Here is a 21,970-nt window from a genome sequence, read left to right on the forward strand (position 1 = left end):
TTTTTTCAATAGCACATGGTATCCCGTTTGCTATCGTTCTTACGGAACATTTCACTTTGTGCCTAAAATGATGGGGAATTTTGCTTGATGGCAAGATAAGGCGTCAAAAGATTAAAAAAAAGCAAGGGAGATCTTTACCGAGCAACCGGCCCAGGTACCTCGAAATGCGTGTGACACGCGTTCTCCCGGTTGTCCTTTTGGGCCCAGCAGAGCACCTAGAAGGTCGGGGGTGGACGGACGGATGCGGCTCCTGGCGCTGCGGGAGGAGCAGCCGGTGGCTCTCCTGCGCCGGTGCCGTCACCGGGCGCCGCCGGCCGGCGGCGCAGGGAGCGAGAGGGAAGGCAGCTCCTCCCCTGTGAGGGGCTGGGCAAAGTAGTGGGAGGAAAATAAACTTACTGTGTCAGAAAGATGATTAAAATAAGCCATGCAAAAAAAAGCAAAAACCCTCTCCTGTGCTAGGTTAAATTTTACTTCTCTTTTTGTTGAATGGCCCGTCCCACCATGCTCATTGTTTTACTTACCCTGAGTTTCTCCTGAGATCGTGACGTGATCTAGAGAGCTCTGCAGTCCAGAACCGACTTGTTTCCAGCATAAAAGGAGACACAGGTTTCTTTTTTTAAATCATACTAATTTTAAAACCTCATTCCGCTTCTTTTGCAATACCTTACTTAAAAGTTGTCATCTTTCCTGTGGGTGGGCGCCCTCGGCCACAGCTGGGCGCCCGTCCCTGCGCCTCCTCCACCGCCACTTCTAGAGGCAGAGCCTACCAAAGGCACGAAATCAGCTCTGAATCGATGTGACAGCGCGTACCAGACTGCACCGAGCTTCCACGGGCTTAGCAGAGACAAAACCTAACAGCCCTCGCTCCACAGCCACGTGCCGCGCCCCGCAGCACCGGCTGCCTGCCCCTCCCCTGCCTGTGCCCCGCGCTGCCCGCACCTCTGCCCGCCCTTTCGCTGGGAGCTGGGTGTCCGAGGCATGTGTAGCAATACTTTGTAAAGGCAAATCTGATTTTTAGAGCCACAGCTGGCCACACAGGACAGTCCATGCTCTGGCCAGTACAGACCGGGGCGAGACCGGAGGGACCCTGCCTGCTGGCACGGTGTCGGGTGGGTGTGCAAAGCTGACGCCGTGGGAGGGTCCGCAGGGCACCTGGGGTGCCGCTGGCAATGGCGACCTCCCCACCCGCCTGGCTGGGTGGGCTTGGTGCGTGGTACCTGGCCGGACACAGCGTAGCTGCCTTCCTCTTCGCTTGCCTGCAGCCCTGCCATCTTCCTCCGGCCAGCCAGGAAAGGAGCAAGGATGACGTTTGGCCAAGGCTCTCCCTGGCGCCGTGCCTGCCTCTGGCTCTGCTGAGGCAGCCCCTCGTGCCCTTCCCTCAGGCCCGGCGCTGACGTTGCTGTTTGCTCCCAAGCCTGCTTTGCTGGAGGAGTCGCTGCTCCTTACCGAAACGCAAGTGCCCTGCTGAGGGGCTCTGCCCTTGCTCCGCCATGTTTTCAGCTGCGGCCTTCAGTTCTTGCTTCCCTCCCGCGGCTGGAAAGTCACGCGCTGACACCGCTATCCAAAGCAAGCACTCTTCTCCCGTCTTTGCCAAAAGGCAATTTGAGCGATGCGAGGGATGCCGAGCCAGTGGGAGAGCGAACAAGGTGGATTCGGGCAAGTGTCCGAAGCAGGCAGTGCTTTAAGGACAAACCATCGCAGGGAGAAGCAGCTCCTCAGTGAGAATTGTTGTGCGCACAAACGGAAAAATTAAGCAGATCTCTTTAATTGCCAAGCCTGATTCTTAACCCTCCTGCGAGCACAGCGCATACCAAGTGCCCCGGTGATCTGCTCGAGAGATTTATGTAACGTGCACCCAAACCACAGGTCACGTGGCCGGCTTTCCGGCCTCCTGCTTTGTGATCGCGGAGGGGCAATTGTGTTTGAGTTTCCTCGGCCGTGCCGCAGCACCGCGCAATGCCCTTCTAAGCGCCCGGCCGCCGACATGGCTCTGAGGCGGCTCATTCAGCAGAACCATAATGCCAACTTGGTAGCCTGCGCCGCCGGCGGGGAGCAGGCTCTGCCGACGGACAGCGGGAGGATCCAGCACCTGGCCGACGCGGTGGGGACGCTGCCCCGCGGGCGCAAGCAGGTACGGGCTCGCTCCCGCGCCCCGGGAGGCTGCGGGCTCCTCTCTGCCGCGAGAGCCGCTTGCTGCCCGCGTTTGCCGGGGCGAGCAGGAACAGCCGGCTTTCCCCACGCGACCGTGCGGGCTCGCGGCGGCTCCCGGCTCCAGCGTGCCAGAAGGGTCACCGCCGGGCCGCCTTAGCCTGGCCGGTTCGGGGATTGCAATGAAAGCTTTGCGGCGCGGGAAGCTCCCAGGAAGAGCTTTGCGGGCGAAGAGGCGTTCTGCCTCCGGCGCTTGGGCCCCTGAACTGCTTTTGCAGCCAAGGTCCTGCCCCGGCTGCGTTTCTTCTCCGTTTACAGCGGTGCCGCGAGTCAAAAGAGGCTCTGGCCGCCCGGCTGTGCCTTCGAGCTTGCGTTTACCTCAGAGTAGCGGCCTGGCAGGACTGCCCTTCGTTCCGCAATGCTGGCAGAAAGCAGCTACCATGAGTCATTTCCACCCGGGCTTTGCAGCGTTCTTCTACAACTGTTGGGGCTGGTTGGGCTGTCTCTCTCCTCTGGGCTTTCCCCCAGAGTAGCACACTGTGCACCTTTCTGCCCTTTGCAACCGGGTTCCGACAAAGCTCTCTTGCTGCTGCGCTAAATCGCCAGCTGAGCAATCCCAGCGTTGGTCTATGTGTCTAGCGTGAAGAAGCCTAAAGAGAAAATGTTTGAGACACATTATAATCTGAAAGTATTATCAGAAAACCGGTGCATCGTACCGGTGCACTTAAGGCTTTGCTTTGTTCCGCAGTGGAAATGCACTTAATCCTTGTCTTTGTACAAGTGTGGGGAGATAAGGGAAAGCCAGAGCCAGACTCATCTTGGGAACGCTGCTGCGGGGTGTCGTCCCGCTCCCGCGGCCGCGATGGAGCAGCCCTTCGTGCGGCAATCGCCGCTGGCGCGGGGGAGGCCGGTGACGATGGCCCCGGCGTGGCTGCGTGCCTTAAAGATGAGTTAGAACGCGGGCATCGGGCGCGAGGGCCGCTCGGCAGCCAGCGCACCTACTGCTCGCGCGGCAGGGCCCGTCGGCCCGGGGCCGCGCCTCCGTTAGCTCCTCCACCTGCTCTGCGGGTCATTATTACACCCGTGGCCTCTCCTTTTCTCTCCCCAGGTAAACGCGTGTTTATGAAGCAGGGTGTTTCTATAGGCGGTCAGGCTGCGGCATCGTTTTATAGTGCTGGAGCCTGAGACGTGTGGCTACGTTGACTACAAACATTTCAGTGATAACGTAATTCCTCGCTCATGGTTCATTTCTAAGAGAAGAATCAATGCTTAACACCAGCCCTGGCTTTTTCCAGAGATCTCTTCAGGCACAAAACAGGGATTTTGTTGAAATCAAAGCATTTTGTTGATCCCTAGCCTGAAACAGGGAGCCCAGATGCTCGTTGCCGTGACCCTGCACGCATCGGCTCAGAAACGCTCCGCAGCCACCACAAGAAACTGCAGAGATAAGTGTCTGCAGTTACCTTCATTTATGTGTGCTTTCTGCCTTTTCGGACGGGCGTTAGGCTTGTAAGTGCCCACAGATCTGCAGGGGCAAGGCGCAAAAGAAAGGTGAGGTCTTAGCATAACGGGCGCGAGGGTTGGGCATGGTATAGATAGCCGTTACAGCGTTAACGGGAATGACGGTGATTCCTGGCTGTCAGAATCTTGGAGCCTCACCCATTTTAGCATTTTGAAGGGTGCCCACTGTCGGACAGATGCCCGGTGCTCTGTGCCCGTCGGCCCCTCGTCCTTGCACGAGAGCACAAGTGCCTGCGCAGACGGGCACGGAGCAGCCCAGCCGCAGCCCGGGGCGGCCGCACGCCGAGCCGTGGCCCTGGCTGGCCCCTCGCTCCCCGCAGCGCGCCTCAGTGAAGCAAGGCGGTGCCCAGAGAGGGAATATTCCTTCTCTTATTTGAAAACACAGGGCTGCCATGTAGGTTGTTTTTCCCTCCTGATTATGCAAAAGAAGACAAGAGGACCATGTCCAAGACAACTGGACATTGCAAGGACCAGTGGGAAGTCCATCTCCGATGTCCCGTCAGATGCAGGGGTTTTCTTGACTGGTCGTGCCTCTTGTCTTTCCCCTTTCTACTGTCCTCAGAAACTACACCTCCAGCAGCGTGGGGAAGAGTTCCCGGCTCCAAGCACTTTTGCCGTCAGAAAATTTTCCTCGGGATTGAACCTGAATTTTTCCACTTGTTCTCATGCTTTTCCACAGCAACCTCTATCACCCTAAATAGCACCTTCCTGCCGCAGGGTCTTCCAACAGGTATTGCTACAGGGGCCTCCCAGCCAAGTTCCTTCTGATTCCAGAGCGCTCTCCCCCTCCAAAGTCGGTGTTTGTGGGTTTATGAAAACTAATTGCGAAGATGTCAAATTATCACCCCTGTGCAAAAAAAGCCTTGTGTTGCTTGATTTTATATGGGTTGGTGGTAGCTCAGCTCTCAATTTTAACTTACCGCAGGGAAGAGTGGCTAGCTAGCAGGTGGCCAATTTTTTCTACTAAAGTTGGAACGGGTTCTGCATTACCATCTCCAGCGAGGATGCCCAGATGTTTTCTGGAGGTGAACAACTGAAACAGTACTATGATGTGCTAAGAGTACCCATGGTTTTGTTTGGGTTTTTTTTAATAGTTTCATTTTTAAAAGGTTTGGAAAAATTAAAAATCTGACCTGTAGCCAGGTTTTCAGGGCTTAATTTCCAATGTAATAAACATGAATTTCTTCAACAACCACCTCTTGCAGTTTAATGCAATCCTTCACATCAGAACGTGTCGCAGTTGACACTTCATCTTGTAGCAACACCAATTAGCATCCTCCATGGGCATTGATATCAGACCCGTTACTGTGTAAAATCACTCCCTAACACTTGGAAAGGAACAGTAGGGTGGAGGAAGCATTCTTAGGCAGGAGGGAGCACCTTTTCCAAGCTTTGCAGGCAGCGGTCAGCGCGCCTGAAGGTCGTTGCTGTTGGCCGCTGACCTCCGGCTGGCTCACCGTCAGCATCTAACCGGCGGCTTTGAACATGGTGGTGGGCTGTCTTGCGTCCTGGGCCTAGCTGCTCTTCCTCCTGATCTGAACGCTCTCCTTTGACCGAGGGAGAGGCTGCGTTGGTGCAAACTGGTGGTGGGATGACACCAGTTGTTTTAGTTTTTCTCTAAACTGCTGATTTTAGCCATGTGCCTCAAAAGAACCGTGAACCTACTGATCCTTTTCCACTCCCATTTCTGGTTACAGCTTGCCAGATCCAGCTCCTTGGGTGACTCCTCCAGGCCACAAAGGTATGAAGGTATTCTTCTATGATCACTGTTATTTACTTATTCTGCATGAAACGTGTGTCCTGGGCATCCTCCCGTTCAGCAGCCCTAGGCTGGTGCAAGGCAGAGAGTGCAAGGTACCCTGCAGAGCGCGGTACCAACGCCTGGGACGTGCGGGTGACGTTGCGAGGTCTGGTTTGAGTAAGGGAAGGGCAAGCACCACCGTTGCCACCTCTGAGGGAAGGTGTGCTGACACCCTGCTAGCACAGGGAGGGGCAGTGATGGGACGCGAGCGCTTTGGTGAGGAATGCAGAGGGCACGAAGCGCGGCACCCCGGCGTTCACATGGAATTCTGTGTGTTCTTCTTACAGGCACCTCGTTGCTATATTGAAAGAAGATAAAGAGACTTTTGGGTTTGAAATCCAGGTAAGACTTAAATGACAAGTTGATTCATTTAAAAATAAAATATGGTGCAAACTCTTAAGTGTCACATCCTCAAAATTAGGTTAAGACAGCACAGAGCAGAGAAAGGCATCCGTCAGTTCCTCGTGAAATTTGAAGAGCTTACAGTAATGATACAGAAGTAGGATGCATTTCCAAGGTTTTTTTCATAGAGGAGGTCACAGCTGAGAATTTCTGGCCCTCTCACAAGTCAGAGTGTTGAATGTAGGAGAAATCTCATCCAAATCCAAATATGAGGCAATGGCAATGCCCTCTTACCCCCATAAGTGAATATTTTTTTTGAGAATTGTATATGAGAATATTTTCATATAAAAAGAGAGAGATCAAAAAACTCTCTCTCCAAAAAATACCTCATACTAGCATTTTACTACCTCCTTTAACACATATAGAGGTGTAGGTATTTTTGAAGTAGATGTACAGGATTGGTTTGGTTTTTAATAAATAACTGCTAAGCATGCCTATTTGAGGGCTAAATCACACAGGAAGAAATTCTGTCAGATGTAGATGTCAGTAAATCATCAAATAGGAAAACCAGAGTCTTACCAGGGGTACTGCTCGTGGGAGATTTTTGTTCTGGAGATTTTTGTGAGAAAGGTAACTCTTACATCAGTAGGCCTCCTAAAATCGCGGTTATAAATAATCACCCCAGGAATAAAAGGATGTAGTTCTGGGAGCAGCGGGTCGCAGCAATATCGCAGAGCTCTGCCTGCAGGCAGGAGCCTGTTTCATGAGCCTGCGCCCGCGAGACCCTCCCACGGCACCCCGCTGTTTCGATTACTGCGGTGGCAGGGCATCATCTTCAAAGTGCTTGCCTATATCTGTGCACATGGGGAAAATAGTATTTTCAGTGAAATTAGTGTATTAGGAGATGCTTAACTTTTTCAAATTTGGTTCTGTGACTAATGGGTGGGTAAGTGTTCAGCTCGTCAACAGTGGAGAGCTTTCAGAAGGGAGGGTAATTGAGTCAATTATTGGGCTTCTGTATAAATTGTCAGGGCAGATTTTTTCTTCCTGAATGTACACTCAGCGTGAGCACTTTGCTAGAAAGTCCGGGCTATGGAAAGGCAGCATCTGTCTGATACTACGGATAAGCCGTTATTTAGAAGCTGTAATTTCATTACTGCAAGTTAAATTTAGGCAAACCAGAATAAAATGATGTGAAACTCTAGGTCTACCATCTGCAGGGAGCTCATGAGAACTGCAGTGGCAGCTGAACGCCAGAGTTTCTCCCGTGTTACCGCTTCTCCTACTTCCTGCTCGTGGACTGGAGCCCGGGGGCGAGACGGACACTTTGTGGCTCCCGAAGCGCCAAGGTGCTTGCAGAGCAGACGCTCTGGTAGCACGTCTCTCCCCTCACTGCAGCCACCTAAAAGCTAGGCATCCTCTCCAAAACCATGGCCCAGCCATCTTCCGCAATCCATGAGGAGAAGGTACATGAGCGGGAAGTCCACCCTCGTGGTTGGAGTGCTTCTCTTGTGGCCATCAGTCACAGCCTGGAGATGTCTGCCTCTCCCAGGGACTCTGGTGGGGACGTCAAGACACCTCTGTCCAGATGGCTCCAGTTAGGTGTGACGAATCCCATCCTGCTTGTCCAGCTCGTATTGCTCAAGCTGGCCCAATCTTTCAGGCTGGTAGGTGAGACCCACCACTCTGAAACAGGCCCAAAGCAAAAGGCAAGTGTGACCTGCAGTGGCACGTCCTCCGAGACCCTCACGTTTCTCTTGATGCTTTTAGTTCAGCCAAAAGTTTTGCTGCTGGTCTAAGGGCTAAAATCACTGCATCGGTGTGATTTGGCCAGATAAGCTCTGAAGTCACCGGGTCCTCACCCCTATTTGTTCCACGCTGACTGAGACATTTGGGAATCTAACATGACTTCTTGTATCTAGGTTAGATGGGGCTGTCATAGGTTTTCAGGAAGTTCAGCTTCAGTCTGAAATTTCGGTAGGAAGATGTGGCTAAATACTGATATTTGCATGTAACCAAGAAAACATTTCCTGTCATTGCAAGATCTGGTCAGGTTGCATCGCCTACTTTTGCATTTTTCTAAACACGTGTCAGCACTGATAATCACATGATGGATTTATAATTAGAATTACTTAATGTATAGTTAAATGCATAAGTCAAGAAGAAAAGCACTTTTGAGGGGATGTGTGGGGATAATGAGTTCAAGAGGCCAAAAGAGCAAAAGTAGGTTCGACTCTTCTTGCTTTTCAGTTCTCATTGCGAACCGATCTGGCAGCACCAGCTGACTTCACGCGGCGCGTACAATGAGTAGGAGTCAGTCACTTGAAAAGCCCGAGTCACCCCCCGCCATGCCGTGGCTGGGAAGGTGACATATCCTTCCAGAAAGCCGTCTGCATCCATGCTAACAGTACTCTCGGCTGAAGCTACTCAGTTTTTTATAATGAATAACCAACTTGCTTTAAAACTATTTTTTTGCGAAAACAACGTACAGGCGTCTGTCAGGTGTCTGCCGTTCTCTATCGTAAGAATGCAATTTCTACTTGTCAGGTTGCAATATTTTGGTGTTCTTACTTGCATGATAATATACCCTGCTGATCACAGCCTTCTCATTTTAAAAATGTGTAAAAAGATTATTAATTTTTTATATTGTTTTCATGCCTTTAATATTGGTAACACTGTCGCTTTGGTATTTTAACAGACTATTAGACTTCCGCACCAAAATGATTGCTCCCTGGAGGTATGCACTTGTGTCTGCAAAATCCAAGAAGAAAGTCCTGCCCATCTTTCTGGCCTTCAAATCGGTAGCTATTCGTGTTTTTTTCCTGCTGTGGGTGGCCTTATCCTGCTTTTCCCCCACTTACTTTTACTGTAGAGCATGTGGAAGGTGTGCGTCTGCTGCAGAGGCTAATTTTCGCCTCTGCGTATCTCCAACAGGCGATATCCTCGCCAGCATCAACGGAGTGAACACGGATGGTTTTAGCCACAAGCAAATAGTAGGGTTGCTAAAGTCTTCAGGGAACTATTTAAGGTAGGCATCCCTCCCACACATGGTTTGTAGCTTCCTGGCTGTGGAGGAGAGGGCTCGGCCGGGTGGGGTGCTCCCCGTCCCCGCGTGCGGTCGCTCGCCGGGGACCCCGCAGCACCACGCGCTGCACTGCGGTGCGATGCGGCGCAATGCGGTGTGATGTGGTGCGATGTGGTGTGATGTGGTGCGATGCGCTGCACTGCGGTGCGATGTGGTACGATGCTGTGCAGTGCAGTGTGATGCGGTGCGATGCAGTGCGATGCAGTGCAATGCAGTGTGATGCGGTGCGGTGCGGTGCGATGCAGTGCAATGCAGTGCAATGCAGTGCGATGCGGTGTGATGCAGTGCGATGCAGTGTGATGCGGTGCGATGCGGTGCGATGCAGTGCAATGCAGTGTGATGCGGTGTGATGCAGTGCGATGCAGTGTGATGCGGTGTGATGCGGTGCGATGCAGTGCAATGCAGTGTGATGCGGTGCGATGCAGTGCGATGCAGTGTGATGCGGTGCGATGCGGTGCGATGCGGTGCAATGCAGTGCAATGCAGTGCGATGCAGTGCGATGCGGTGCGATGCGGTGCGATGCGGTGTGATGCGGTGCGATGCAGTGCAATGCAGTGTGATGCGGTGTGATGCAGTGCGATGCAGTGCGATGCAGTGTGATGCGGTGCGATGTGGTGTGGTGTCCGGCAGCCCTGGCAGCGCTCGGCGCTCCTCTCCGCCTCGGTGCTGACATCGCCTGTTCCTCACAGGTTAGAGACTGTCAACGGGGCCATGCTTCTGCGGAAAATGGAGCTGGAGACCAAGCTGCAGTTATTGAAGGTAAGGTAATTAATTAGCTGACGTGCTGTCGAGCGCCGAGGGCGGTTGCGGATTCATTGCTAATGGGGGTAGGTGGGTGTCTGTGGGGCTGAGTGTCCTGGCAGGGGACAGGCACCCGCGCGTGCCCTGCTGCCAGCACCCCCGGCCGCGGTCCCCGTAATATTTTCTGTATATTTATTTTGTAGTATTTTCCCCCACAGTAATTTCTGTAACTCTCCAAATATTGGTGTTTCTGCCCGTGTCCCAGCTGAGCCCGGCTGGTCGGCGACGCTCCCCTGCAAGAGCAGAGCGGCGCGTTTTCATGCTCTCTGCGTGCAGCGAAGGGGACCGCCGGCTGTCACGGGCAGCGCGCGGGCTCCTTCGGGACCGCACGCTGATGGCACCTCCGACCCGCACAACTCCTGTTCCCCCAGCCGTGTCCGAGGCAGTTGGGCTGGCAGCAGGTTTCGGGTGCCGGCACCCCGGCATGCCTCGCCGCTCGCCACGCCACAGGGGCCAGGGCTTTCCGACGGCGGGACTCGGTCAGCCTGAGGGAGGAGTTTTTCCTTATGGCCACTCTATGCCAAAACCCTCCGCCCAGGAGTATGGTACTTTAAAAAGTGCATTAAAAAATAATCTGGCTAGAATAAACCTCATGCCAAATGGGTTAGGCTTGCCAGGCTGGGCAGCAGGGACAGGGGTTGCCATATGTGCCATTGCCTATAAAATATAAGTCCTGCCATGGGGGCAATTTCATGTTTAGTATTTAGCGTGTTTAAAGCAATGTTTATTTAGTTTGGTTTGCGCTGCGTTGATGAGAGCACAGCCCACATTGATGAGGGTGTTGTCATTTGCTGCACGACGCTGATGCCGTAGATGATGCAGACGGTAGCTGCGGGGGCTGGAGGGCGAGGAAAGGAGGGGTCCCTCCCGACCTCCGCCAGGCTGCGGCTGGGGGCGTGCCGCGGGCAGTGCCCGGCGGTACCGGCGAGAGCTTGGTCACCGTCACTGCAGCCTGTAAGATGGGCAGGGGCGAGGAGACCAGGCGAGACCTGAGCTCAGTTTCCCCTCCAGGGCTCGTTAAGCTGACGGGGCTACGGAGGACGCTTTTGGAAGCAGCTGGGATGGTTTCGGGCACCGCTCCCCACAGCCGGCTCTTCCTTTCTCTCCGCTGACCAGTGGGCTGCGGGGGCTCTCGGGTGCTGGGAAGAGCTGGGAGAGCCGAGCCCGGCGGCAGCGCTGGTGCTGCCTGCGGGGCTGGGACAAAGCCCCGCACGCCCGGGGGGGTCCAGCGGGGTGGGAGCCGTTGGGAGACAGGTGTGAGCACGGGCACCACGCCGGCCTCGCCTGGGGCTGCGCGTGACCCCGTCCCCAGTGCCCGAGGCTGGCGGGAGCTGGCGCGGCGGTTGGGGACACTGAGGCCTCCCGGCCAGCCGGCGAGTCCAGGCATGGCAAGAAACGAGCCAGACCCCAGAGCCAGAGAGCTCATGGCTGTGTTAAAGGTGCGCAGCAGAAGGGTGCTTCCATCCCGGCCGCCATCAGCGCTCCGTGGCAAGCCATCAGCGCTCCGGGACAAGCCGTTCGGTCTCGTCCCTTAGAAATCCGGGCAAGCCAACCGGTAAAGTCACCAGAAACAGCCCATCCCCCACCCCTTTCCAGGGAAATTATAAAGCCAAAATCTCAAAATCTGCTGTGAAATGTGTTTCAAGAGGGGAGTTTTTAGATACCCAGAAGTCCCAAACCTCTGCGACAAGCATCGTTACAGAGTGACGTATGGGCGTCTGCCTGGCCCCGCGCTCTCGCGGCAGCGCGGCTGCAGTGGAAAGAACCGAATTCTGTTTATAACTGTCTCTGCTGCCTTACTGAAGGGCGTGCTCCGTCGCGGCACCCCCCGTGACTGCAGCCTGGCGGTGACGTGTCCGCGAGTGCTAAACATCACCAGCTTTGGGCGTGCGGTTGCACAAGCGTGTCCCGCCCGCGCGACGCAGCACCTGGCAGAGCAGCCCGTGCAAGGCGCTGCAGCCGGGACACGCGCCCGCTGCACCCACCGCCGCCGTGCCGGTGGAACGGGCATCCCGTGGATACCCACTCCCTGCATCAGTTACCCTGCCAGCCCCGCCGCTATGATGGTTTAATTAGATGGGAGAAACCAGGACTAGGGGTGGTTGCCCTTTCGGTTGGGTCCGGCTGGGTGTAAGGAGACTTCGGACAACTCCCCAGCATCTCTCGCATACAATTTCCTAGGTTCAGCTGAATTATAAACTTCTAAAAACTACTTTATTCAACACTGCGTAGGGTCTGTGTAGGAGCAAACTTCACCGGACTAGCTCTCCTTAAGAGCGGTCATCGCTCCCATTTTACAAGCGAGCCTGTTTTCGTGTTGTCGGAATGGCACTTGGGCGGGAGCTGTCCTGGTGAAGGCTGCCCAGCTGACCCGCGCCGGTCAGAGCCGACGCACTGGCACTCTGCCACATCACCTCCGAATCCGCTCGGAAGTCATTCGATGGGAAGAGCAGCTGGGAAAGGGCTTGTGTCCCGCTGCTCCTGCTCGGCGCATTGAGGGAGCCCCGAGAAGAGCCTCCGTGCCGCCCCCTCCTGGGGCTGCTGGGGGGCTGCCTGGCCTCTGCGGGGTGCTGGGGGCTTGCCAATGGGGGTGCTGCCCACAGGGCACCCCGCTGCCGCACCGCCCTGCAGCCGGGCCGTGGTTTTGCTTTTGTGATTCATTTTTCTGAATTGTGGAAAAGAGAAAAAATGTGAACGCCAGAACAGGATGGCGCATGCAAGCTCGGTCTGGTCAGTTCGGGTGTATGAAAGTGTGATTTGCCAGCCTGTCCGGCTGCGTGCCCGAGGTGCAGGTTGCTGGGGAACGTCTGTCTCCAGGCAGAGGTTCGCCTGTTGCTGTTTTTTCTTTTTAATCAACTATGCAATGGTTTATTTCTACACCAAAGGCTGACCTGCAACAGAGGGAAAGAAAAATGTTGCTCACAGTTGGCTGGCTGTAGCACCTAGAGGTTGTACGGCTCTTTACTAGGGGCTCGGGGCTGGCTACCCGTGCCACCCCCACGCTGCGCCGCGGGACCCGGGGACGAGGAGCGGGGTGCCCGCTCCCAGCTGGCGGGCTCCGGAGCTGCGGAGGGCTGGAGGAGCGCAGCCTGCAAGCTGCTGAGGAGAGCCGGGGTCTGCTGTCGTAGCTGAAGGCGAGCTGCCCGCTCTGCAGCACCCAGGCTTCTGCCTTTCAAATCGGACCTGTGCAGTAGCTCAGCCGGAGCAGCCGGCACGTGAGCAGGACTGTGCTTTCTGGAAGAACCTTGCTAAACCGGGGGAAAACTGTCTCAGTAAAAAGAGGGACGTACAAGTGCCGCCTGGCGCTGATCTATACTTTCCGAGTACACGGATTTCTTTACCAGTGCTTTACACTTCTTTCTCCTCCACAGCAAACTCTGCAGCAGAAACGGGTGGAGCTGCGCTCGCTGCTGGTACAGGAACAGCGCTTGCTGCACGGTACGTCCTCGTTTCCGGGAGGGAAACCGCAGCGCTGCCGCGTCCTTCTGCGGAAACGCTCTCCGGTCGCTACAGAGCAGTTCTTTAATCTGATTTTCGTTTGCTTGCTTTTTCCCCTGTTAATGCAGGCATGGGGCTGGCCCCCGGGAAAGTTTTTTTTTCCGGGACTAGTGAGTTTGGGTGCCGCTTGACTAATGCAGACCAAAGGCTCCTTTGCATGAGTTCTAGGAAAGGAGTCGATGGAAAGTAGATGGATGGAAACTTTGTGTTGCAAAGTTTTTTTCCATTCTTATTTTGGACTCACCAGAGCAGAGAGTTTTGTTTGGCTGTTTTTGTACGGGTTGCCCAGGGAGCAGATTTGATTCTGCATGTGGGGGAAGGCAGGGCCAGAGAGCACCCGGCAGCCGGGAGACAGCTTCCCAGGCGGGAAAGGGGCTGCTCCCTGCACCGAGCTGCTGGGCATGGCGTTTCCCTGTGCCGCCGGCACAGCCGTCCCGCTCTCCGGCCTCGAGCAGACGCCGGTAAATAACGCTCCTCTTCGGCTTCTGCTTCCAGGGGAGGTGAACAACAACGCCCTGCTGGGCGCGCTGGAGCTGGAGGAGTCCAGCTTGCTCGGTGGCTGCAGCACGCCGGGACCCCTCTGTCCGATGAAGCCTCGCTTCTCCAGCGAGAGCAGCTCCCGTAGCCGGCTGAGCTTGATGACGGTGGACAGCGAGGACAGCTTGTACCAGAGCGGTGCCTTCGAGGACTCAGCTGCAGAGAGCCTGAGCTGCCAGTCGAGCATGGATGATGACTGCTTCTTCCCCAGGGACGGGGACGGTGCTGCCAGGAGGTCCTCCCTGCGGAGGAACCGCAGCATCAGCCTGGCCAGCAGCGGGTCCATGTCCCCGCTCTGGGAGGGGAGCAGCTGCACCAGTAGTTTTGGGACCCTCCCACGGAAGAGCAGGAGATCCAGTGTCCGAAAGCATCTTTTGAAATTCATTCCAGGCCTTCACCGGGCGGTAGAAGAGGAAGAAAGTCGGGTCTGACATCGCACGTGACATCCTTGATGTCTGGGGCTCTGCCCGTGGGCCTGCTGCGTGGTTGCCCCAGAAGCAGGCAGTGGGTGAAGCGTGGTGGCACCGCATGGCAGCCTCCAGACAACGGTACTGGTGATATTTCAAAAGGTCTGGGTTTTTTCATTATTTTAATTTTTAATCAGAGCACAATTGCGGACCTCTTCATTAACGTGAAAAATGACTAACTCCGAAATGTGAAGAACGTTTGCAGAACTTCCGCAGCATACTTTAGTGTTAATAACAGTTTTTAATTGAAGGCAAAATTAATAGCTATTTATTTCCTGTTACTGAGGTCATAGTCTTCCAAAGGTCTTTAATAAAGCAAGCGCTTCTACTAAAACCTGCGACAGAGTCCGGTTAGAAAAAGGACGGAGCCCAGAGCACGTGCCAGAGAGACCCTGGGCTGTAACGTTTTGAAACGAAGGGCAGAGTCACCCGTGGTTTGCGGTGGGCGATGTGGGTGGGTGTGCTGGAACGGGCCAGGAGCATGCTTGCCCACTCCCCCGGCATATGCGTGGCCATCAGGACCGGTGCCGGCCGTTTCACGGCGGGGCTGCCCACGCCGGCTCCCGCTGCCCGCACAAGGGCTTTGCCCTGAGACGCCGCTGCTGCTCCAGGACGTGCACGCTCGGCGCACGTGTCAGAAAAAGAAAGGGTGAACTCCACGATCCGCTTCCCGGCCTCCAAAGCAGGGGCCGGTTCCCCTGGTCAGCCATGCTGACAGCATCGACAGACAGAGCTACAAGTAAACGCCGGCTGCCATCGCTTTCGCTTCTCTTAGCAGCCGTCGTGTAAACCCTGCAATAACCTGGTTTATCAGTTGCGATCTGACCAGCTGCAGCCGCTGCCAGCAGCCGGCGTCCCCTGTCCTGCCAATCCTGCCTTCCCGCAGGGGATTCGGAGCAGCAAGGCCCCTCCTGAGCACGCTCGCGGCCCCGGGCGCTGCCGCTGTGCACGGGCAGCCGGTGGCGCCGCTGCGCCCGCTGCCCCGAGCGGCGCGTGGCACCGTGCGCCCGAGCGGGCTCCTGCGCCGAGCGCGGGGGGAGCGCGGGGGGAGCGCGGGGGGGAGCGCCGGCAGCGCTGGGCGGAGGGGGTGCAAACGGGCTGGTAGCCCCCGTCGAGGGAGCGCTGCCCGGGGAAGAGGCGTGAGGGGCGTGGGTCTGCGTGGTTTGGGAGGCAGGCCGGGGGCCGGTGGCAGCGGCTGCTATGGGGAGGGTGCCGGCGGCGGGCAGCGGGGAGCCAGCAAAGGGCGGCGGGTCTCTCTGCGTCTCCTGCTTCCCGGCGCTCTTCGCCGCGGTGCCTGCCAGCCTTGCCGCAAACTCCCGCAGGGTCTCGGCTCGGCAAGAGTCGCTGGAGTGCCGGGCTCTCACCGCGCACCCGGGCAGCCTGGCGCTCGAGTCGCCTGGCCGAATTTTACCAGGTTTGAGAAAACACTCGTCTGCTTACGCTGACGTAACTGTATAGCTCGGATTGATCTGACCTCTTTAAGGCGAGAGGGGTAACGGCAGAGGATGGTCCCGCAGGGGCGAGCGGGATCGTCCGGCGCCTGGGCATGGGGTTGGCCGCAGGTCGCGCTCTGGGGACCTCCCTAGAGGGCTGTGCCGGGGACCCCCGCCCTCTGCGCTCCCGGGGGCTGCAGGAGATGCCCCTTGGGCTGGTGTCTGCGGGAAGATCGTTAGCTGTTCGTGTTTCTTCATGAGCAGAGCCCTCAGGCAGTGAGATTAACATGATAGCTTATATGAAGAGATTTAATAAATATCGGCATAGATGTGAAGAAAAAGAGAAATTTTATTTCCCTCTCGGCCACACAGAAATAGGCTGTTCAGCCCGAGCAACCTAATTATGTTTTTCAAATACAATTGGAAGAATTCTAAATATAATTTAAATACCTCGTGTGACTCATTCGTCTTTTGAGAGCGCAGACCGTGCGGTTGTTTACCGTTCACTACTGCTGTGGCAGGATTTCCTGGTCTTTTCAGAAACCTGAGGCTAAACTAAATAGCCTCCCTCTGAGATGAACCCCAAATAAAAACAACCTGTTCCCAATACTTCTCTAATTAATGAGCGTTGCTAAGCCAGCAGAATCCGTACTGGCCTCTGTAATTTCTCTTAAAAGGATTAAGTAGACGGTAATGCGGCAAGTCTCCGGGAGAGCTGGAGGGCGATCAGGAGAACAGCTCACGAGGGTTTTATGTACGGGAACAATGCTCTGTCCGCACTGCTGGACCCAACACCTGCAGCTCAGCCCGTGAGCCCTTCTGCCGCCGGTTCACCCCCCAGCCCCGGGCGTGGAGGTGGGCTTTGGTCTGACGCCTGCACGGAGCCAAAGCTGATCCGTCAGCCCGGGCTGGGGCGTTTCAGGTGCTGGTCTGGGCTCTGGGGCTCATTGCTAGACATCAAGCTTTTTGCCTGTGATTTGCTGTCTCAAGTTAGAGTTTTACTGTTTTTTGCCAGTAATACCAGCTGAAAGGAGAAAAAAAAGTAGAGACTATTTCTATTTGGAGAAACTGTGGAGTTAAAGGTGTGTCCTTTAATGGGTGTAACGAAAGCAATCGTGGGCACAATAACCAGAAGATCTGGTGAAGGTTGTCACAGTGCCCCAAAGAGCATGAACAGCTCCAGCACTTAGAAAGGGACCTTTAGCTGTTCCCTGGTCCCCTTAGAAAGGGACCCATGCCTGTTGCATGCATTTGTGTCAAATGACAAAATGCTCCTGGCCCAACGGGTGAAAATCGGTGCGCACCCAAAGCCAGGCCTGAGCTCTTTGCCTTGGAGAGCGTGGGCTGACCGATCTGTGGAGGCTGATAAAAATGTGAATGGGGTCTGCTTCGCTTTCTCCAGCTCCTTAGAAACAAGCACTGAATTAAAGTCTCTTTTTGCCATCGTTGCGGCTGGTGTGTAGAGACCCAGTGGCAGAGGTGGGGCTGGACAGGGTGCCTTGGTCACAGCCCAGACCCTCCGCCTTGTTTTATAGAGGGGAAAAAAAAGGTATTTAAAACACTGTATAAACTTGCTTCCTAAGGCTGTGTCTCTGGTGGAAATTCGTGCAGCTTTATGGTCCAAAGCGGTGATTCCTTCTGGTAAGGAAAATTAATTTGATGTACCTTGGGAGATGCGTGCTTGCTTTTAGTGCGGAAAAGCTGAATGAGCCTGGACATCCAACAAACTTAAGAAAGGCATTAAGAAAGACCAAACAGACGACGCTCTTCCAGCGGCGTTGAGAGAATACTTTGGCTGCTACAAGCCGACAATATGACATGTTCACAGCCACAAGCAAAAACAGGATGTGGGTGACAGGCAGGCTCTGCAGGGCTGCTGCAGCGGGTGTCGAGACCAGCGGTGCCCCAGCCTTCCGAGGGGAGGAAGGAGCTCACAGGCAAACCGAACAGTTCAGAGAGCAAAACGAACGATAAAGCTGTTTTAAAATGGCACTTCAGATTGCAGGGAGCCACCTGCAATGGTCCCTACTCTTCCTCCCGGGAGCTGGGGCAGGAGGAGGGTGGGCCACAGGTGACGCTGCGCGGTGACGCCGTGGCTCGCGGGGTTGTGGCCCCGAGCGATGTGTGTGGCAGGTGCTGTGGACCTTCGGCAGAGGAGCTGTTCTCACTGATCGCGGGGCTGTTTAAGGGTTTGCTTGGTTTCCTAACAGCCCAGGGATTACCTTTTCTCCTCTTATCCCCTGTGGATAAACGGGGCAACTCAAGCTTACTGCGGCAAGACGTGTGGCTGCTCTGAAGAATGCAATTCCTTTTTAAACTTAAAACTTTAATTAATTTTGCTACCAAGCCTGACCTTGTATGGGTTCTTAACTGCTTAACCGAGTCTAGCCCAGTGCCCAGATCTAGGTACTGCCCCCCCCCAACCTCAAGATCCTGCATCAGCTATGGGCACGACACGCTCGCGGTACTCAGCCCCCGGGTTAGCAGCAAACAGGCAGAAAGCTCACTAGAGGTGAGGGGAATATTTGGGCTCTAAATCTTCTGGCTTGATTTAGCACAGCACAGAGTGAGCTGAGGCATCTGCAGTGCAAGAGCTGGCAAAACCCGGTTGCTTTGGCAGCACAGCCTGGTGGCGTTGGCTTTGCACCGGCGAGGGGCAGGCGCGGTGCCGGGGATGCTCGGCGGCTCCTGGGGCGCAGGCACGGCCCCTCTGCGAAGCGCGCTGGTTCCGGCGGCTCCGCCACCGATCGCGGGGCAACGCAGAGATGTTTTCCAAGGGCCCAGAAGCACCTCTGCTGCTGCCCCCAGACCTATTCCCCTCGTCCATGCCGGCTCGCAGCTCTCTAGCCAGCCTTCCCCTTTTTTTATGACTTTTGCAATCTCTCACTGTTTTTTGCTGGGCTCTCTTGGCCTGTTTTTTCCACAAAACCATGAAACAGGTCGTGGCTTTTGCTGGAAGCGTTTCGAATCCAGTGGGAAATCATTGGTGCTTCGAGGCTGTACTACCCCGCAGGCTGAAGGTCCAGCCCTGGAAGCTGCTGAAAGACGTGAGGAGTTCCTGCATTTCTCTGCCTGACCCGTGTTTCTGCATGTCCTGGGTTTGCTCCGTTTTAGTTGTGCTCAGAGCGGGTGGCTACCCCGCCAGCGACCACCCTTCTGCACGCTTTTCGGGGGTGGCTGCGTTTCTGCCTTCATGCGTGTGGCTCTGCACTGCTGATTTCTGCCGTAAACCCCACGTTTCCTTTCTCCTGCAGCTGTTTTGCAGGGTTTCATGTGTAGCAGCTGGTTGCACCAAGCTTTCGTAGCATTGAAAAGAAGATCACGAAACGCAGTAATCGTGGGCGACCGAGCCTGTCCTGCCACCGCAAGGCGAAAGGGGAGCACACCTTATACGTATATAAAGCCACGAATTTATTGCTGTGCACCCAGCACAGACCAGCTTCTTACTGCTGTCTGCATAAAACTGTGGTTGTGCCACACACGGATAAGCAAAAGTGAAGCGAACTGGCCATAGGCACCTGGTCAGTCACAGAAACCAGCATCGCAGCGAGACCGAGCCCAGACAGAGCCCGTCCCACTGGCCCCAGCGCTGAGGCCTTGCAAACTCGGTGCAAAGCCTGTGACAGAGGATGGCCATGCCGCGTCGCTGCCGTTGCACTGCTGGGCTGCACGGGCGGGAAGTGCCCTGGCAGCACCGGGAGCTTCTTCAGCGCGGGTGGAAGTGTCCGGGAGAGCAGAGAGCAGGGCTGTTCTGCGACGACGAGCCTGAATTGCTCCCGTAAAGTTTGGGGCTTTCAGTACAGGCTTTTTCCCTTTTTAAAAGCTTAAACCTTTTAAAAAGCTTAAACCTTTTAAAAAGAGGCAGAAATCAGATCACCTCAGGTTTGTGCAAATGAAATGTTTTTCCAGGCTTGAGAGTGGTTTTGCTCAGCTCTGTTTATAGTTAGCTGCCTGCAGTGGGAGGAACACACAGCTGCTGTTTCCTTTTTCCCTTTTCCCTTTTCCTTTTTCCTTTTTCCTTTTTTTTCCTTTTTTTTTCCTTTTTCTACCTCTGAACTCTGCCTGATTAAAACTACTGCTGGTGATGCTGTGGCATCCGAGCAGCTCAGTCATGGTGACAACCTGGGGACGAGTGACGGGCGGCCCATCGGCACCTGGGGACGGTTCTGGGGAGAACAACCTGCGTGGGCAAACGCCTCCGAACAGCCCGGAGCTGCTCTCCCCTCACCAGTGATTCTGTGATTCTGTGATTTACCTCACTGACTTTCAAATCCCTGTTGTGCCCCAACGCCTCTGAAATCCCAGGTGCTACTTCTGAAATTTTAGCAAAGGATAGCTCGAATGGAAACTTCCTGCCTTAAAGGTCACACGGAAAATTATTTATAACAGGTTCATACAAATGGTGCTTCGACCACAAGGTGCTGATTTGGGAAAATGTGAATTGTCGAGAACTGGTTGTGTAACCAATAGATGGCACCAGGAAATACATAAAATTGTTTCAATATCTTTTTGCAGTCAAGAAGTCAGGGAAATGGGGACAGGAGGCGTGATGGCCGCGTCCCCGCTCTGCCCTCACGGCCGCCGCCGGGCAGCGATGAGCCGGACTGGCCCGTGGTGCGGGACACCCCTACGGCTCCCCTGCCCAGCCGCGTGGGTCTGCACAACGCCAGGCGTGACGGCGCGGACGGGCAGCGTGGGCGTCGGGCTGCGTCTCGGCCGATGCGCCCCGGGTCGGCGCCGCTGCTGCCGCCCGCAGCTCGCCCGGGTACCGCTAACGGCACAGCCCTGAGCTGACGGTGCAGCAGGGATGCTCAGGTAAGTCCCAGCCATGAAACCTTTTTTGGCGGCATTTCCACACCGAGGGAAGCCCTGGGGACAGGACCTGTCGAATGCAAAATCACCTGCTGGGCCCTTTGGATTATCTCAGGGATATGGAAATAGCTTGACAAGAATAGAAAGTAACCTTCCCCTCTCCAGCCGTCAGCCCGCGCCGCGTGCCCTGCCTCTCGCCATCAACCTGTGCCGGGTAGCCAGCCTCTCCTCCTGAGGGCACCTACCGCTGGCAGTTGTCAACTCACTTTCAAACCTCATAATCCATTTTTCTCGAATTTTTCCAGAAAAAGATTGATTTTTATAACTCAATTTCAGCAAACTCATCTTCATAACCATGATGAAAAGTTGTTCATTTAAAGATGCAAATTCACCGATGAATAAAACCAGTGGAAAGGCTTTGGGTCCATTTCTAATCAAGGTCTGAACTCGATGAGAGGATTTCCCAGTGCTAAAGCCCAAAGATGTCAAAAATGTCGTATTGTACGAGCACAAGAAGTCATTCACAGCAGGAGATTACACTCTTACGTAAACCTGGCTTTGGGCACCAGGGCTGAGAGGAGTTCAGCTACGGTCAGAAAACGCCGCGGTGCTGCTGGGGGGGATGCCCCCGCTTCCCGTGGCACGATGTTCCCCTCGCTCCCGCTCGCTTGAGGTCCCGCTGACGGAGGTGCTGGCTCATCCCTCGCCCCTTTCACGTTCCTTTAAGGAGCGTTTCTACTGCTGTGGCCAGAAGCTGCTGGGGGTGTGCTGTGGGTGCCAAGGGGAAGCGCCGCGCCGACCTACCGGGTGCTGGGGGCTCTGCCGCGGCGCCAGCCGGCGGCACGCGTCCCGTCGCCGGGCAGGCTCGGCCTCGGGGGCCTGCCACCTCGGTTCGCGTCTCGTCACATAACGTCGCTTTGGCTTGTGCTTTTGGTTTTCATCTCCGAGTCCCGCTCCCCGAGGGCTGAGCCCTGGCGATGCGTTTCACGTCGCAGGCGGTTGCAGATGCCGGGCACCTGGCAGGACGCGGCGCTGCCTGTAGAACGCACGCGGCCGCGCCAAGGCCGCGCGGCAGAGGAGCGTGGCGCCGCGCCGCGCGCGGGGCGGGTGCCCTTCCCGCCAGCTGGCTCGCTCCCTGACGAGTACAAAATGCGCCCATTGTCCGGCCGGCGGCACGGCAGGGTTTGTCGGCGCACGGACCAGATGGGGACTGCTAAGCGGGTTAGGTGGCCGCGGTGCTGCGGGAGGTGGTCACCCCCCGGGGATTAGGGGTCAGAACAAGCGCCGTCCCTGTGACCAGGCGGAGGCACAAAGAGCCATTGTGCCGAGAGTACAAAATCTCCGTTTGTTATCGCGGGGCTGACATGCTGAAAGGCCCGCTCTCCACGCCAGCACAAAAGCTTCCTTGCTTCAGATTGTTTGTTTATGTAAATTAAAATGGTGCATTTAATTATGCAACGGGATGAGCCTCGGCAACCAGCGAGGTGCTGATTGGATCGCCCCGTGGCCAGCGCCCGCTGGCGAG

The 21,970-nt window shown here is 55.5% G+C and overlaps 1 protein-coding gene across 1 annotated transcript; it reads left to right on the top strand.

The window, feature by feature from the left end:
* Positions 1-1,984: 1,984 nt before the first annotated feature.
* Positions 1,985-14,164, top strand: CYTIP (cytohesin 1 interacting protein; the record flags this gene model as incomplete). The annotated part of the gene is given in 10 exon segments (XM_082001370.1): positions 1,985-2,131; positions 4,349-4,363; positions 4,367-4,468; positions 5,367-5,410; positions 5,758-5,812; positions 8,511-8,613; positions 8,747-8,840; positions 9,587-9,656; positions 13,070-13,136; positions 13,692-14,164. Coding segments are annotated over 10 exon segments (1,170 nt in total).
* Between the last annotated feature and the right edge of the window lie 7,806 nt (positions 14,165-21,970).

This window comes from Phaethon aethereus (genome assembly GCF_964289735.1).
Source record: "Phaethon aethereus genome assembly, chromosome: 6".
Lineage (NCBI taxonomy): Eukaryota > Metazoa > Chordata > Aves > Phaethontiformes > Phaethontidae > Phaethon > Phaethon aethereus.